This window comes from Pseudophryne corroboree, chromosome 9 (assembly GCF_028390025.1).
Source record: "Pseudophryne corroboree isolate aPseCor3 chromosome 9, aPseCor3.hap2, whole genome shotgun sequence".
In the NCBI taxonomy this organism is placed as follows: Eukaryota; Metazoa; Chordata; class Amphibia; order Anura; family Myobatrachidae; genus Pseudophryne; species Pseudophryne corroboree.
The window spans coordinates 37,239,600-37,257,041 of record NC_086452.1 but is presented as its reverse complement, the minus strand read 5'-3'; the positions used below and the strand labels follow the sequence as shown (position 1 = coordinate 37,257,041).

Here is a 17,442-nt window from a genome sequence, read left to right as displayed (position 1 = left end):
TTGTGTGTAAGGAGCACTACTGTGTAGCATAACATTACTAGGGCACTACTGTTATGTACTGAGCACTGTCCCTTTATTACGTATGGGAGGGCGCAAATTTATTATTTGCAGGGAGGCGTCGAACACCCTAGCACTGGTCCTGCTCTGCACACTATTATATTCCCCCTCCAGGTCCACTGGGATGGTAAAGTATGAACAAGTTGGTTTCAATGAAAAACTCATGTCGACTTTTTGACCTGTCAACATTTTAAATGTCGGCATTTTGACCTTGTCTGTATTTTAAATGTTGCTATTCTGACCATGTCGGGATTTTGACCATCAATCAATGGGTGTCGGTATTTTGACAGTCGAGATTTTGATTGTAAGTAAATTGTCCGCATCCCGTATTTACCGGCCTAAGGCCCTCATTCCGAGTTGTTCGCTCGGTAAAAATCTTCGCATCGCAGCGATTTTCCGCTTAATGCACATGCGCAATGTTCGCACTGCGACTGCGCCAAGTAAATTTGCTATGCAGTTAGGAATTTTACTCACGGCTTTTTCATCGTTCTGGCGATCGTAATGTGATTGACAGGAAATGGGTGTTACTGGGCGGAAACAGGCCGTTTTATGGGCGTGTGGGAAAAAACGCTACCGTTTCCGGAAAAAACGCAGGAGTGGCCGGAGAAACGGAGGAGTGTCTGGGCGAACGCTGGGTGTGTTTGTGACGTCAAACCAGGAACGACAAGCACTGAAATGATCGCAGATGCCGAGTAAGTCTGAAGCTACTCAGAAACTGCTACGAGGTGTGTAATCGCAATATTGCGAATACATCGTTCGCAATTTTAAGATGCTAAGATTCACTCCCAGTAGGCGGCGGCTTAGCGTGAGCAAATCTGCTAAAATCCGCTTGCGAGCGAACAACTCGGAATGACCCCCTAGGTTCTTTAGAGTCATTTTATTTTCTGTTGAGGATAATGATCACAGCTGCTGCGGGAACGCTGTACAGTCGGAATTTCGACACTATCCATCACACTGTCTCCCTTGACCTCTTGCAGGTCCATTAGGGACCAATATGAACTTTCAAGAGGTGACAGGTCCAGAGAGGTGCTGGGCCCACCGCCACTTACCCTGGTATGACGGCGGTGACCCCTGATCTTTTCTTTCAGGTGATACTTGAAGTCTTGCCACCTGTTCTTGAGCTGGGCAAAACAGGGCATTCCTTAATAAATGCTCCTAGTATTGTAGCTCATGTGCTATGGGATAAGATATTTAAATGAATTGCAATGGAGGGAGAGGTCTCTTTTAGGGGGGGCCTGGCTGACTGTATCCCCTTCCCAGCATAGGAGGATTCTGCACACCCCAGAAAAACCGCCTGCTTCCTACTGGAGACATGTCATCCTATGTTACCATGGGAACCAAATGCATTTTATGTGGAAAAATGTGTGTACAGCTGCACAGCATTGGGGGTCTGGGAGGTGTGAGGCTGGGAGTGCCTCGGCTGTCCATACTCACCATGGAGCGGCATAATGAGAGTGAGGGTGGGATGTACTAACCTTGCGCAGTACATGGCAGTTAGGAGCTGATTGCCTGGTGCTTTATCACCGTTCACTTTGTCTCTCTCCAAGGCTTAGTACATCGACCCCTTTATTGCAACTGGGTATCGGGGTCCGTGTGAATACTGTGAATGATGGCATAAGCCCTGCTTCCCAAATGTCAGCTGTAGTGGGGTAAAAGATTGAAGTGCCGGAGGGAGCCCGATATACCTGAAATCCTAGGGTCCAGCCATGGGTTAATACGGCCCTGTGCACAGGCTGCGGAAACCCTGCGCTGCTGCCTCACACATCCAGCCCAACAGTCACTCACAGCCAACGGTCACTCACAGCCTGACAGGTGGCTCAGCCTCAGCAGCACAGAGAGTGTAAGCAGCCCCGTTCCTGGCTTTATCCCCACATATCCTGCTGCTCCGCTCATTACAGCAGTGTCACCTGTAAGTTACTGTATGTACAGTGTATATACCTGTCTCTGATGATGTCACATAAACATTAATACGGCATAAACCAGCAATCTCCAGAGACTCATCGCATTGGCACACATAGGGGTACTGTAAGCATATACCTCATCCGTGTTACTGTACCTTAGGGGGTAATAAGACACAGTAGCTGGCTTTCATTTCATTATATATATATATATATATATATATATACAGATGACCAGTCTGTCCATCTTGTATAAATGTGATAAGTGAATAGGGGAACGAGCAGGAGGGGTAATTAATATATGTGGGCGTGAGTGATGTGCTGATATGTAATACACCCTCAGGGGCAGATATACCTAAATACCTAAATGGATTTAGAGGGACATGTACTAAGCAGTGATAAAAGTAGAGAAGTGAGCCAGTGGAGTAGTTGCCCATGGCAACCAATCAGCTGCTCTATATACTTTTATAGTAATTATAAATGTTACGTCAATGCTGATTGGTTGCCATGGACAACTTCTCCACTGGCTCACTTCTCTACTTTTATCACTGCTTAGTACATCTCCCCCTGAGCCCACTTCTGTAATTTTGGTCCACATCGACTTCACATTCCCCAATTTCCCCCGGACGCTCCAGATGCCGGTTTCCAGGGAGACTCGAGAGGACAAAGAGCCAGAGAGCAGTTTACTATTAGACATGCCCCCCACATGATTCGGCCACGCCCCTTCAGGCGGCACGCACTGATCCGCATTGGCTTTACCCCCACTGAAATGCTGAGTACACACTAGACAGATATATTGTTCTCTCAAGCGCCGAACGATATATCTGTATCTTTCCTTCAGTGGAACACGCTCCTCCGCTCCATTAAACTCTCCCCGACCTGGCAAAGCTTCAAACGGCGCTAAAAACCCACCTATTTATCAAAGCGTACCCTCCCGATGCATAACCTAGTCCTGAGGCCGCTGCTCCATCCCCCTGCCTCATGCCTCGAACATCTCTGCTTTGCTTACATCCTGCCATCAGGCTACCTCCCGCTTGCTTGCACCTCATGTCATCTGTCTGTCGCCCCTTCCCACTAGATTGTTAGCTCCTCAGAGCAGGGCCCTCTTTCCTCTTGTTGTCAAAGCCCTCTTCTCCACACATTTCACTCACAGCTCTCTCCTACTCAGCGACCATCTTTTTCACGCTTATGATTACTCCCTCACTACTTACATCTTAGCTGTATTATGTATGAGAATTGTTGTGCTTTATGTTACCTGTACTCTATTTCTGTTATTTATTTACTGTAATGCTAAGTATTGTCTCCCTGTACTGTCCTCTGTACGGCGCTGCGAAACACTTGTGGCGCCTCATAAATAAAATGTAATAATAATAATAAAGTGTACGTCATTCACAGTCATATCGTGCTGGTTCAGCAGCACAGCCGATGGCGATATATCTTGAAGAACTGTCCCCCTCTCTGTGCGCTCGTTAGGCAGTTACGGTAGTGGTGACATCACAGGTTTGACTCTACCAACTCTGAATACAGGTAAAGATCTGCATTTATTTCCAAGCAAGCAGTGCAGATGACTTGTGTGTCTCAGTCAGGCCCTGTGTTCTCATATTCCATGCCAGTAGTACATATAGCAATAACTTACATGAATCAAGGAGAAGAGTATTACGCATCATTAAACAATGGGGTGCCACCTAACTCTACAATAGCTAGCGGGGCGCTATGTTTCGGGTCGCAGCAGCTGCGCGTGACGCCAAACGGTCCGGACACGCCTGCTTTGTCCAGACTGCGCCCCACCAACACGGTGTTGATGCGCATAAAATGCGTCATCAATGCCCCCGTCCACCCTGCAAACGCCTCTGCCTATCAATCAGGCAGAAGCGTTCGCATAAATGAGATGCTGTCGCTCCTGTGCGTGCGCACACTGCACATGGGGGGTCATTCCGAGTTGATCGCTAGCTGCATTCGTTTGCTGTTCAGCGATGAGGAAAAAAAAGGCACTTCTGCGCATGCGTATGCGGCGCGATGTACTATTACAACGACCAATGTAGTTTCACACAAGGTCTAGCGAAGCTTTTCAGTCGCACTGCTGGCCGCAGAGTGATTGACATGAAGTGGGCGTTTCTGGGTGTCAACTGACCGTTTTCAGGGAGTGTTCGGAAAAACGCAGGCGTGCCAGGAAAAACGCAGGCGTGGCTGGCCGAACGCAGGGCGTGTTCGTGACGTCAAAACAGGTACTGAACAGTCTGAAGTGATCGCAAGCGCTGAGTAGGTATTGACCTACTCTAAAACTGCACAAAATTTTTTTGCCGCCGCTCTGCGATCCTTTCGTTCGCACTTCTGCTAAGCTAAAATACACTCCCAGTGGGCGGCGGCATAGCGTTTGCACGGCTGCTAAAAACTGCTAGCGAGCGATCAACTCAAAATGACCACCATGGTCTTCAGTATGTGAAAGCATCCTAGAAGCATTCCATACTGAATTAGGCCCATAGGGTTTACACACTGAGCGATACTACAAATGATATTGCTCAGTGATGTCATGCCGCGACCGGCCCGTACATGCGGTTTTTGCTGTCATAGCCAAAAATTGACCTGCATGCACAGACAACAGAGGGGGTAACGACCCCCATGAACGCGCACCAGGCGTTGTTTGCAGCATACACACTGTGCGATATTTTAGTAAATATCGCTCAGAAGGGGGAAAATGAGCGATATTGACTAATATATCACACAGAGGTCCTAATTCAGACCTGATTGCTCGCTAGGGTTTTTTTGCACTGCTGCGAGCAAATAGTCGCTGCCTATAGTGGAGTGTATTTTTGCTTTGCAAGTGTGCGAAACTGCGAGCACATGTGCACCGTGCGCTACAAATAAGTTTTGTACAGTTTCTCACTTTGCCCAGAACTTACTCAGCCACTGCGATCACTTCTGCCTGTCCGGTCCCGGAACTGACATCAGACACCCGCCCTGCAAACACCTGGACACGCCTGCGTTTTTCCAACCACTCCCAGAAAACGGTCAGTTGCCACCCACAAACGCTTTTTTCCTGTCAAACTTAATGCGATCGGCTGTGCGCATGGATTATTCGTAAAACCCATTGCACAGCAACGATCCACTTTGTACCCGTGTGACGCGCCTGCGCATTGCGGTGCATACGCATGCGCAGTTCTGACCTGATCGCTGCACTGCGAAAAAAACTAGCGTGCGATCAGGTCTGAATGACCCCCAGAGTGTATGCACCTTAAGGTGGAGAAAATCATTAGTTTGAGATTACTACAATAGGAAGAATACTTCAAGTGACATGAGTATATATGGAATGTTCCAGTCTGTCAGCCTTCGGTCCAGGCAGTACGGTCTGGTAGATTGACGTAATTTTTTTGCTCTTTTGCAAAGTGCACGGTTTTTAAAAATTCACATTTTAGGTCATTTAATTTTCTTTTTCAGTTTATACATAGACATTAGCAGTTCCGTAGCCCAGAAAATCGCAATTGCAATTGCATTAGCATTAGCGTACAAATATAAATTAGTCCCTTTGTAAAGATTTGTGGTCATGGCTAGAAAACATTGGGGGTCATTCCGATTTGATTGCTCGTTAGCTACCTTTAGCAGCTGCAAACGCATAGACGCCGCCCACGGGGGAGTGTATTTTCGCTTTGCAAGTGTGCGAACGGCTTTGCAGCTGAGCTCTGCAAAAACAGTTTGTGCAGTTTCTGAGTAGGTCTGTACTTACTCAGCCGCTGCGATCACTTCAGTCTTTTTGGTCCCGGAATTGACGTCAGACACCCGCACTGCAAACGCTTGGACACGCCCGCGTTTTTCCAAACACTCCCAGAAAACGGTCAGTTGTCACCCACGAATGCCTTCTTCCTGTCAATCTACTTGCGATCGGCTGTGCGAATGGATTCTTCGTTAAATCCATCGCTCAGCAACGAAGCGCTTTGTATCCGTATGACATGCCTGCGCATTGCGGTGCATACGAATGCGCAGTTTTGCCAATTTTTAACCTGATCGCACTACAGCGAAAAAACCTAGCGTGCGATCAGGTCGGAATGACCCCCATTCTCCTTTATTCACTTCAGTGTGTAATAATGTATATGGGAGACCATCTGTCTGTTTAGGACTTTTCATCTTGTTTAGGACCCACAATGTCACGGCGTGCCAGGGAAATACAAAATCCGCTGGATATGGACAAAGATACCCCTGACGCAGAAGCCCAGGACCCCTCTCCAAGACGGTAATTGGCGTTCCGCTTAACTACTGTAAATGTATCTGGTAAGATATACTCGAGAGTGTGAACATTTTACCTATTCACATGTAAAGTACCAGCCAATCAGCTCCTAACTGACATGTCATAGACTGTGTTTGAAAAATGACAGTTAGGAGCTGATTGTCTGGTAGTTTATCACTCTCCACTTTATCACTTTTTAAGGCTTAGTACATCTTGCCCTCAGAGTTGTTCAACTGAAAATAAAGGGTGGAATTTAATTGAAAGTAATGGATGGGAAATGCTGTTCCCGGAACGGCACATCGCGCTCATCGTCATCACAAGTATTCCCTCGCATCCCATACGGCACTACCGTAATTGGCGCTTCACATTCGGTTGAACTCGCCCTCTATGCGTACAGTCATCGTGCTTTCCAAACAGGAAGTCAATTGTGAAAATGTCACCTGGAGACCCCTCCAGTTACAGCTTTAAGAAGTATTACTTTTGTCAGTATTAGTCCTTGTGTTACCGCATGTGCTGATGACGATAAAAAGCGTTTAATAAAAAACATAACATGCTCAGTGTTTGTGCACTTTTAATGCACAGATCAGGACATTGGGGGTCATTCTGACCCATTTGCTCGCTGCTTTTTAACGCAGTAGAGCGAACGGGTCGCTACTGTGCATGCGCCGGCGCATGCCAGATGACCGAAGGCCGTAGCTGGGATGCGATCGCCTCTGCCTGATTGACAGGCAGAGGCGATCGCTGGGCCTGAGGGGGCAGAACGGCGGCGTTTGGCCGCCGAACAGGGGGGCGGGCCACAGCGGCTGCGTGACGTCACACGCAGCCGCTGCGGGCCGGGAAGCGATGAGTAGCTCCCGGCCAGCACGCTAAAGCTGCGCTGGCCGGGAGCTACTCTGGCAGTGCAAAGGCATCGCCGCTGTGCGATGCCTTTGCACTTCTGCGGGGGGAGGGGGGCCAGACCGACATGCGGGGCGGACTAGCCCTGTGCTGGGCGTCCCCCCGCATGTCAGGGAAGATGATCGTAGCTGTGCTAAATTTAGCACAGCTACGATCAACTCGGAATGACCCCCATTGAGTGGAATTAAGTCTTTCCAAATTCACGATAAATGCATGTGTGCACTTGGATGGGGATGTAGTGAGCTTATCAATATTCTTCAATGTCGACAAGGATGAGGGGACACCAATATGTCGAACCCGACTTGCCGACATGTAATGTAATGTACAGCATTGTTACCGTGTCAGCGTTACATCTTTAAACATGGCACTTTGCCGTCACATTTAAAGTTCTAAAGCTGACAGGGTGACAGTACTGTACATCGCATTACTACCATGTCAGTAAGCCTGGTTCGACATACCGCTGACGTTCTTGTCCATTCCGAATGTTGATAAGCCATTCCCATCCCCGTTAAAAGCAGGGTCACCTAGACAGTCTCTGACACCCTAGTTTAACACGCCTGAAACCTTTTCATATGTTTTACGCCATATCTTTCTTTGCTTTTCAGTGTCGTCAGGTTTGAGAACTACGAGATTGCTGGTGATGAAAGAGGAGGTAATAATTAGACAGACACTGCTACTCCTTATTAATTATTGTTTAAGTTAATAGAATAGCATCTCATCATTTTAATTGCAATAAGACTATAATTTATTATTCACATACTTGCCACAGGATTGTTCAGTCTAAAGAAGCAAAAAGTGGGCGTCCTAATCCCACATCCAAACACAAGGATGTATTACAGGAAAGAGATTATACTAGCGTTTAGCATAAAGTCGCAGGCATTACTGCAGCAAAAGATGCACTCATGTACGCCACTGCATCTGACTCAGAATCAGCCCCTCAGTTCTGGCACTAGACCCCGTTGGTGCACTTTCTTCTCTGAATAACAAGCCCTGGATCTCTGTCAAATTTAGATTTCAGAATAGAGCACTCATAAATTAGTCCCTTCATTGAGAAATACATACAGTAAGTACTGAGTTAGAATGTATCCTGTCTCCAAAACTAAAGTAAATCTGGAGATTAGATAATATTATATGGTGAAGGTTGGTAGTAGCTGGTCATTATATTTGCAGGCTTATTTAAAGCATGTATCTATCACCAATTTGTCACTCTGCAGCAGTATGTACTCTGATGTGTGAAAACAGATTTAAGTATTCCCGGGCTTTCTCCTTACTGAGAGGACTAGTATGACATCTTTTGTGATGCAATGAAGAGAAATGAGTCCTGTGCAGTGATGTATTTTAATTATAGGCTACAGGACTGCAGCCCCCCCTCCCCCCAAGTAAAATCTACCACCCCCAGTGAGCCAGACGCAGTCCGTGACTGCACTGGCTTCACTCTGACTGGTAGTGACTTCCTGTTGGTCACTACAGGCAGTCCTAATGGGAGGTGTTTCCTCACTCTGGGTCTGCCAGACTGGGCTGCGATTAGTAGAGAGCGTGCTTCCTGTGAGAAGCCACTCCCTGTCTGACCGTCAGCCCTAGTCGGCTTCTATGGGCTGCTGCTGATGCAGTCCATAGAAGCCGGTGTTTTGCGCATACGGAGTCCTGCCATTGCATTTGGGCAAATGCCAGTACCGGCGCCTGTCAGATCCATCGTACAGGTGCCAGGACCTGGGTGCCGGCTGTCTCCTCTCAACCTCCGGAGCAGGCAGCATGGCCAGCTGCCGCTGGTCCTGTGGGTTATGATAAATTATAAGGCAGACTTAAATAAAAGTCTTAGTAGAGCTGGTTGGTGCAAGAAACAATGAAGCAACAGGATGGATAGTATGAGGGGTGTGCAATAAGTTTCCAGATGTGCTGTGCACAGGTAGAGTAGACACAATCTGACTGTCTGGTTGTGAACTGTAATCTCTGAGTAAAGTTCTTGTGAAATGTCAAGGCACAAAACTGTACATAAGCAGCTCTGCACATAGAAGAAGTCAGCATGTTCCATTCCTTCACAAACTCGTTATGGAGCTCAACAGAGGCCACTGGAGACCTATGATCTTCTATCACTACAAGACCGGTCTGAGACAGCAGGAGAGTTTTGACTGACTGCAAACGGCTTTTGGGGAGGAACACTGTCCCAACCCACTGTGTTTGAGTGGATTGCAGAATTTTAGCATGGGAGACGGTCCCTGAAAGACTAGGAGCGCTGCAGCTGACCTGTGTCCACCATCACCGCGGACAACGTTGCTGCTGTGTTGGCCATAGCTGAGGTGGACGTCATGTTGACCATGGCCCAGTTATAGAAGGAAGTAGGCATCTCAACAGGATCCATCGTCTAGATACTCCACGAAAATCTTGGCCTGAGCAAGGTTTCTGTATGCTGGGTGCCACATCAGCTGACTCAAGAGCAGAAGGAGGCTTGGGTGGCTTGGTGCCACAACATGCTGGCTAGGTTTGATGTTGTTCGCTCAAACTCTGTCTGGAAGATCATCAGTGGCGAAGAATCTTGGATCTACAGTTTCAACCCCGAGAACAAACAACAGCCGGCCCAGTTGACCCCAGTTGGAGGTGTGCTGCCACAGAAGTTTCTACATGAGCACAGTGTAGCCAAGCAGATGGTGGCTGTTTTTGTGAACAAGACTGGTCATGTAGCTACAGTGCCACTTATGCAGCAGCACACGTCACTGGGGACTGGTACGCCAACCAATGCCTGCCACAAGTGCTGGAAGCCATTTCCAGGTGCCGTCCAAAAACTTGCACTCATGGTGTCCTGCTCCATCATGAAAATGTACCTGCCCACAAGTCCAAAAAAGTGGTGGATTTTCTGGCCCATGAATGCATCCAGGAGCTTGGTCTAGACCTGGCCCCCTGCAAAAAAGGCATATACAGTTAGACAGGCTGGGTCAGGGCTGGCAGCAAACAAGTACGTAATCCAGAATCAAGCCAATGGCAAATGTTGGCATCAGATGAGGCAAGTCCAACAGCAGATGTATAGCAGAAGTCCAGAATCAGCCGCAAATAAAAGTCAGGAATAAACAATTTGAGCAGCAATGTGAGTCCTATAGACAGGACCAATGAATTGCACAGTGAAACAGCCCAATGAGGCTTCTGCACAGATGGAGGTAATCACCAGGAACAGAGACGCAGTTACCTGCAATGCTGAAAAGAATGGAACAAGACTGTAGCAATTGTGGTGGTGGGCATGAATATTACAGGAACAAGCTCAGCAGTCTATTGTTAGGACTTACTGTCCTAACAATAAATCCCAATTTATAATTAGAAATATAAATTATATTTATGCTTTAGGTAATACATGAGTCTATCTTTTAGGCAGGAATTTTTGTGTTCACCCAGGACGGGCGCATGCGCAAGTCACGTCAATCAGGCAGAGGCATTTGTGTGGCGGGAGGGGGGCGGCAACGCTCCGTTTCCAAGGTGGAGACAGAGTGTTGCAAGGGCGAAAGCAGGGAAACGCCATAGGCAAACACAGGGGGGTTTCCAGTTGTCCAGAAACCCTCCTCCTCTTGGCAGATGGCAAATTATGACAACAACAGCAATGGTATATAATATGGTTACTAGAGCTGCCGCTGCATCATATGACACTGCTGCACATGCCCAGTGGGGATACGGTCCTTAGGTTGACCTTACTTAAGGCGACACTCAATAGGTCGACCACTATTAGTCGACAGGCAGTAGGTCGACACCTGGAACATGTCGACATAAGCATTAGGTCGACATGGCAAAGGTCGACATATGAAAAGGTCAACATGAGTTTTTCACATTTTATTTGAATTTTTTGAACTTTTTCATACTTTACGATCCACGTGGACTACGATTGGGAACGGTAACCTGTACCGAGCGCAGCGGTAGCGGAGTGAGGCACCTTGCCCAAAGCATGGTGAGAGAAGGGAGCCATGCGAGGGGACACGGTGCACTCATTGGGGTTCCCGGTCACTGAACGAACAAAACGACACCAAAGACACTCAAAAAACTCATGTCAACCTTTTTTCATGTCAACCTTTTCCAGGTCGACCTGTCAACCACATCGACCTTTTTAGGGTGTCGACCTACTGCCTGTCGACCAATAGTGGTCAACCTAATGAGTGTCGACCTTAATAGGGTCAATCCAACAAACCCATTCCACCCAGCGGTAGCAGCTTTCGCTATAAAGTTTGCTGTGTGTGTGGTTCTGAGCCGTCATTCAGTGCACTGGGCCTAAGAGTACTTACTAGAAATAAGAGACAGGAGCCTTACCATGAGGTGGGAGAATGTGTGCTTAGAAAGTGCAGCACTGGTTCTATAATGTTTGTGCATTTATTTATTATAGTTTGTATCCTGACCACTTATCTTATTTATATTACTTAAATATGTTTGATACAACCTATACTATAGTTCACCTATAATGTATTCCATTTTCCGCAGAGTGGGATATTTGCAGATTGCATTTGGAAACCCCCCTTTAGAAATCCTGTGTTTACCACTAAAACGGGGGTGGTGGCATCCGAACGGGGGAGTGACGTGGGCGCGATTGGGGCGGCTGCGTGAAGTCACGTTCAGCTGCTCCAATCAAAAAGATGGCGTGGACCTTCTGCCGTCGCAGCTAGGCTGCTGCGACCACACACTAATTGCAGCGGGATCGCAATTAGTGCGTGGTTTCGGGGGGAGGCGGCGATTAGCGTGCTGGGTGGCCTTGCCCTGCGATGGGCGGCCCCCCAGCATGCAAGACTAAGGAATGCAAATTCTGCTAAAAATCAGAATTTGCAGTCATTACTGAATAGGGTCCAATGATTACCCCTTCAAACCTTATTAACACCATCAGTGTGCCATGTATCTGACAATGTGTGTTTTCCCCTCAGAACTGGAGTACATCTGGGGGCGGGGATTACTGCGCCTCGTCCTCACTGTTACATTCCTCTCTCTTCTTGCGATGGTCAGGTGAGTGTCAGTGCCTGCTGTTAGCTAACATATCCATCTTAGGTTAGCTCTCATTGAATTTGAAAGGGATAAACTATATCCATCCAGTACTTTACACGTCTCAAAGTACATGTGGTGTCAGGAAACCCATTTTACACACCTCTCCTCTGCACTTGCTGGCAAATCCTATTCCTACCTACTTCTGAGCTAATGAATAAAGCTGGGTACACGATATATGGACGATATATCGCTCGTGTGTCAGCGAGTGTATACACCAACGTGGTTCACAACATATCACGTCGGCACTGCAGCACAGCCAGCCAAATGCATCCCCATTGGGCCACGTGTTGCCCAGCACTGGTATAGGCTCCTCAAGATGCAATTACCTAGTGGCACAAAGCTTAGCTTTTCACCACTTGATAAATTGAGCCTCTTTGTAAGATACGGTGATTTGCATTGACCAGCAATAATGGAGGAAGCGCAGGATAAATTAGTGATTTATAAGCATTTTTTCCTTTTGTTCAATAGGGCAAAGTGGTGATAACTCCTATCTCCGGTGATAATGCCAAAGAATGTGGTTATCACTGCTGGATTAATAGACCCAGTAGACATTAACATGCATTAGTACAGGGTAGTTGTACCTGAAAACTTTAAAAAAAGAAAGTGGAGATGTTTTCCACGGACACCAATCAGGTTTGAGCTATAGTTTATCTACTACATTATGGAAACTGAGAGTTGGGTTCTGATTGGTCGCTAAGGGCAACACTTCCACTTTTCCCTTTCAGACGTTTTATAAATAAACCCCTCAGTATAGTGCAGGATAAATGCTGGGCTGTATATAGATATTCATAAAGCACAATTTGTACAACTGACCGTTACCTTCATCTCCAAACGTCTGTATATAAAGACATGTCCACCATATATGGATGAAGGTGCTCAGTGTTTCCTCAACATTTAGGATTGGACGAGCCAAACATTTTATGTACGTTTTCAGGTGTATAGTACAATAAAAAAAAAATTGTACCTTTCTAATGTTTATCTTGTCCCATATTTTGCATGTCTATTGTAAGCACAAACTGTACATTTTTTATTTTTATTATTTAAACCATGTTTTTTTGCATTAATGTTTTAATTAAAAAATGAATCAAATGCTTTCTAAGATTAACAATCCAAATTTATCAGGCTTTGATATGATTTATTTACATCTTTGAATAAAACCAATGTTTTACTGCTCATTCTCCGATTACAGTACCTCTGAATATATGTAGATCATCTCCTATATATTTGCCCAACTCTGTGATTCTGTGCCTGGCCGTAACGCTGGGCGGAGTCACAGGCACAGATCTGGGCAGGAGCAGTCCCCTCCCTCTCTCCGCCCAGTCCCCTCCCTCTCTCCGCCCAGTCCCCTCCCCATCTCCGCCCAGTCCCCTGTCTCGTTTCTCCCCGTACACTCTCTGGTGACAGAGCAGCCGCTGACTGTGAGTGGAACTCACACTACCCGCCTCACAGACTAGCGGCTGCCGCTGAGTCAGGGGGACATGCTGAACACTGACAGCCGCACTCGCCCGCGGCAACCACCCGCATCTGCCCCCCACCCGCGGCACTCCCGCCCTCTCCCCCTCCGGCAGCACAAACATCCGCGGCATCAACCTGCGGCACTCCCACCCAGAGGCGTCACTTACTTTTATAACACCCGGTGCGGTCGCGGGTGAAAAGGGAGCGTGGCTTCGCGGAAGGGGCGTGGCTTCGCATCCCGACCCCCGTTTTCGGCACATTGTGGGTCGGGGGATACGGCCTTCACCCGGACACTGCTGGATCTGCAGTGCTGGCTTCTGCGCTGTGACAGGAGCCGGCACTTTGGTGTCACCCCTCAGAGTGTAACACCCGGGTGCGGGCCGCACCCCCTGCACCCACGTTGTGGCGCCACTGCTCCTGCCCCCTCCCCCCACCCGTAGCACAAACACCCGCCGCATCCACCCACCACCCGCAGCACTCCCGTCCCCTCCCCCACCCAGAGCACAAACACCCGCGGAACTCCCGCCCCCTCCCCCACCCGTAGCACCAACACCCGCGGCAACCAACCGCATTCGCCCCCCACCCGCGGCACTCCCACCCTCTCCCCCACCCGCAGCACCAACACTCGCGCCACCTACCCGCGGCACCCACCGTATCCACCCACCACCCGTGGCACTCCACCCCCACCCGCAGCACCAACACCCGCACCACCCGTGGCACTCTGCCCCCTCCCCCACCCATACCACCCCCATACCCACCTCTCCCCCGCTACACCCCTCCACCCCACCCGCACCACCACCACCGCATTTGCCCCTCCTGCACCCGCCCCTCCCCCATCGGCAACACCCCTGCTCCCGCACCCCCTCCCCTACCCGCGCCAACCCTCGGAAACCCCCGCAGCTGCCTCCCACACCCCAACCGCAGCACTACTGCACCCGTCCCTGCCCCCCGTACCTGTCCCCACACCCATGGCACCACACTCCCACCCGCAGCCCCCCCCCTCCCCCACCCACGGCACTCCCACACCAGCTTCTCCCACAACCCCTCCCACACCCATATCACCCCTGCTCCCAACCCTCCACCCATGGCACCCCTCCCCTACGCACAGGACCCCTGCTCCCCCACCCCCATCCCTCCCCTTCCTGCAGCACCACCGCCCCCGTAACCGTGGCACCCTCACACCCACCAAACCGCACCACCCCGCCAAATAGACCCCTCCCCCACCCACAGCACCCCTGCACCCGCCACTCCCCCCCCAACACCCACGCACCTGCCCCTCCACCACCCGCAACACCACCACAGCCGGCCCTCCCCAACTGCGTTAACCCCGCACCAGCCCCTCACCCACCCACAGCGCCCTCTGATCCCCTCCCCCATCCGCCCCATCCCCGCACCCGCCTCTCCCCTGCCCGCGGCGCATCCAGACCCCCACCACACCCCCACAGCCACCACTCCCACACACCCACAGCACCTCCGGCCCCTCCCCCACCCCCATCATCTATAGACACTAGAGATGAGCGGGTTCAGTTCCTCGGAAACCGAACCCGCACGAACTTCATGTTTTTTTACACGGGTCCGAGCGACTCGGATCTTCCCGCCTTGCTCGGTTAACCCGAGCGCGCCCGAACGTCATCATCCCGCTGTCGGATTCTCGCGAGGCTCGGATTCTATCGCGAGACTCGGATTCTATATAAGGAGCCGCGCGTCGCCGCCATTTTCACACGTGCATTGAGATTCATAGGGAGAGGACGTGGCTGGCGTCCTCTCCGTTTATAGAGAAGAGAAGAAGAGAGTGAGACTAGAGTAGAGAGAGACACAGTAGTAATTTGGGGAGCATTAGGAGGAGTATTACTACTTGCTGAAGTGATAGATAGATAGTGTGACTGTATAATGTATATCTGACTTGTGGGGGAGACACTGACAGTGGGGAGCAGTTAGAGTCTGAGAGCAGGACTCAGGAGTACATATAACGTACAGTGCACACTTTTGCTGCCAGAGTGCCACACTGCCATTGTGACCACACTGACCACCAGTATAATATATATTGTGATTGTCTGCTTAGGAGTACTACTTGCAAGTTGCTGATAGTGTGACCAGTGACCTGACCACCAGTTTAATAATCACCACCAGTTTAATATATATATATATATATATATATATATATAATTGTATATAATATATATATAATATTGTATACCACCTACCCGTGTTTTTTTTTTTTCTTTCTTCTTGATACATACTACTATAGTAGCTTACTGTAGCAGTCTGCGGTGCTGCTGAGCTGACAGTGTCCAGCAGGTCCGTCATCAGTCATTACATAATAAATATATATACCTGTCCGGCTGCAGTACTAGTGATATTATATATATATATATATATATATATATATATATATATTAATTTCATCTCATTATCATCCAGTCTATATTAGCAGCAGACACAGTACGGTAGTCCACGGCTGTAGCTACCTCTGTGTCGGCAGTCGCTGGTCCATCCATAATTGTATACCACCTACCCGTGGTTTTTGTTTTTTCTTTCTTCTTTATACATACTACTATAGTAGCTTACTGTAGCAGTCTGCGGTGCTGCTGAGCTGACAGTGTCCAGCAGGTCCGTCATCAGTCATTACATAATAAATATATATACCTGTCCGGCTGCAGTACTAGTGATATTATATATATATATATTGATTTCATCTCATTATCATCCAGTCTATATTAGCAGCAGACACAGTACGGTAGTCCACGGCTGTAGCTACCTCTGTGTCGGCAGTCGCTGGTCCATCCATAATTGTATACCACCTACCCATGGTTTTTTTTTCTTTTTCTTTCTTCTTTATACATACTACTATAGTAGCTTACTGTAGCAGTCTGCGGTGCTGCTGAGCTGACAGTGTCCAGCAGGTCCGTCATCAGTCATTACATAATAAATATATATACCTGTCCGGCTGCAGTACTAGTGATATTATATATATATATATATTGATTTCATCTCATTATCATCCAGTCTATATTAGCAGCAGACACAGTACGGTAGTCCACGGCTGTAGCTACCTCTGTGTCGGCAGTCGCTGGTCCATCCATAATTGTATACCACCTACCCGTGGTTTTTTTTTTTCTTTCTTCTTTATACATACTACTATAGTAGCTTACTGTAGCAGTCTGCGGTGCTGCTGAGCTGACAGTGTCCAGCAGGTCCGTCATCAGTCATTACATAATAAATATATATACCTGTCCGGCTGCAGTACTAGTGATATTATATATATATATATTGATTTCATCTCATTATCATCCAGTCTATATTAGCAGCAGACACAGTACGGTAGTCCACGGCTGTAGCTACCTCTGTGTCGGCAGTCGCTCGTCCATCCATAATTGTATACCACCTACCCGTGGTTTTTTTTTTTTCTTTCTTCTTTATACATACTACTATAGTAGCTTACTGTAGCAGTCTGCGGTGCTGCTGAGCTGACAGTGTCCAGCAGGTCCGTCATCAGTCATTACATAATAAATATATATACCTGTCCGGCTGCAGTACTAGTGATATTATATATATATATATTGATTTCATCTCATTATCATCCAGTCTATATTAGCAGCAGACACAGTACGGTAGTCCACGGCTGTAGCTACCTCTGTGTCGGCAGTCGCTCGTCCATCCATAAGTATACTAGTATCCATCCATCTCCATTGTTTACCTGAGGTGCCTTTTAGTTGTGCCTATTAAAATATGGAGAACAAAAATGTTGAGGTTCCAAAATTAGGGAAAGATCAAGATCCACTTCCACCTCGTGCTGAAGCTGCTGCCACTAGTCATGGCCGAGACGATGAAATGCCAGCAACGTCGTCTGCCAAGGCCGATGCCCAATGTCATAGTACAGAGCATGTAAAATCCAAAACACCAAATATCAGTAAA

The 17,442-nt window shown here is 48.2% G+C and overlaps 1 protein-coding gene and 1 long non-coding RNA gene across 5 annotated transcripts in view; one reads left to right on the top strand and one right to left on the bottom strand.

Moving 5' to 3' along the window:
- Positions 1 to 1,910, bottom strand: part of LOC134957357 (uncharacterized) — a 177,557-nt gene extending 175,647 nt beyond the window's left edge. The window contains exon 1 of the long non-coding RNA XR_010186569.1: positions 1,533 to 1,910. This is a non-coding gene — a long non-coding RNA (uncharacterized LOC134957357). The remainder of the gene's footprint in view (positions 1 to 1,532) is intronic.
- LOC134957356 (uncharacterized) overlaps positions 1,608 to 17,442 on the top strand; it is a 56,291-nt gene continuing 40,456 nt past the window's right edge. Inside the window, exons 1-5 of one of the 4 annotated variants that reach the window (XM_063939185.1) lie at positions 1,635 to 1,966; positions 3,351 to 3,482; positions 6,084 to 6,180; positions 7,677 to 7,723; positions 11,955 to 12,033. In XM_063939185.1, the coding sequence (XP_063795255.1) occupies positions 6,092 to 6,180; positions 7,677 to 7,723; positions 11,955 to 12,033 (215 nt within the window). In that variant the 5' untranslated portion in view covers positions 1,635 to 1,966; positions 3,351 to 3,482; positions 6,084 to 6,091. Of the gene's footprint in view, positions 1,967 to 3,350; positions 3,483 to 6,083; positions 6,181 to 7,676; positions 7,724 to 11,954; positions 12,034 to 17,442 lie in introns of all 4 variants that reach the window. The other 3 variants (XM_063939188.1, XM_063939187.1, XM_063939186.1) reach the window with 3 other exon arrangements.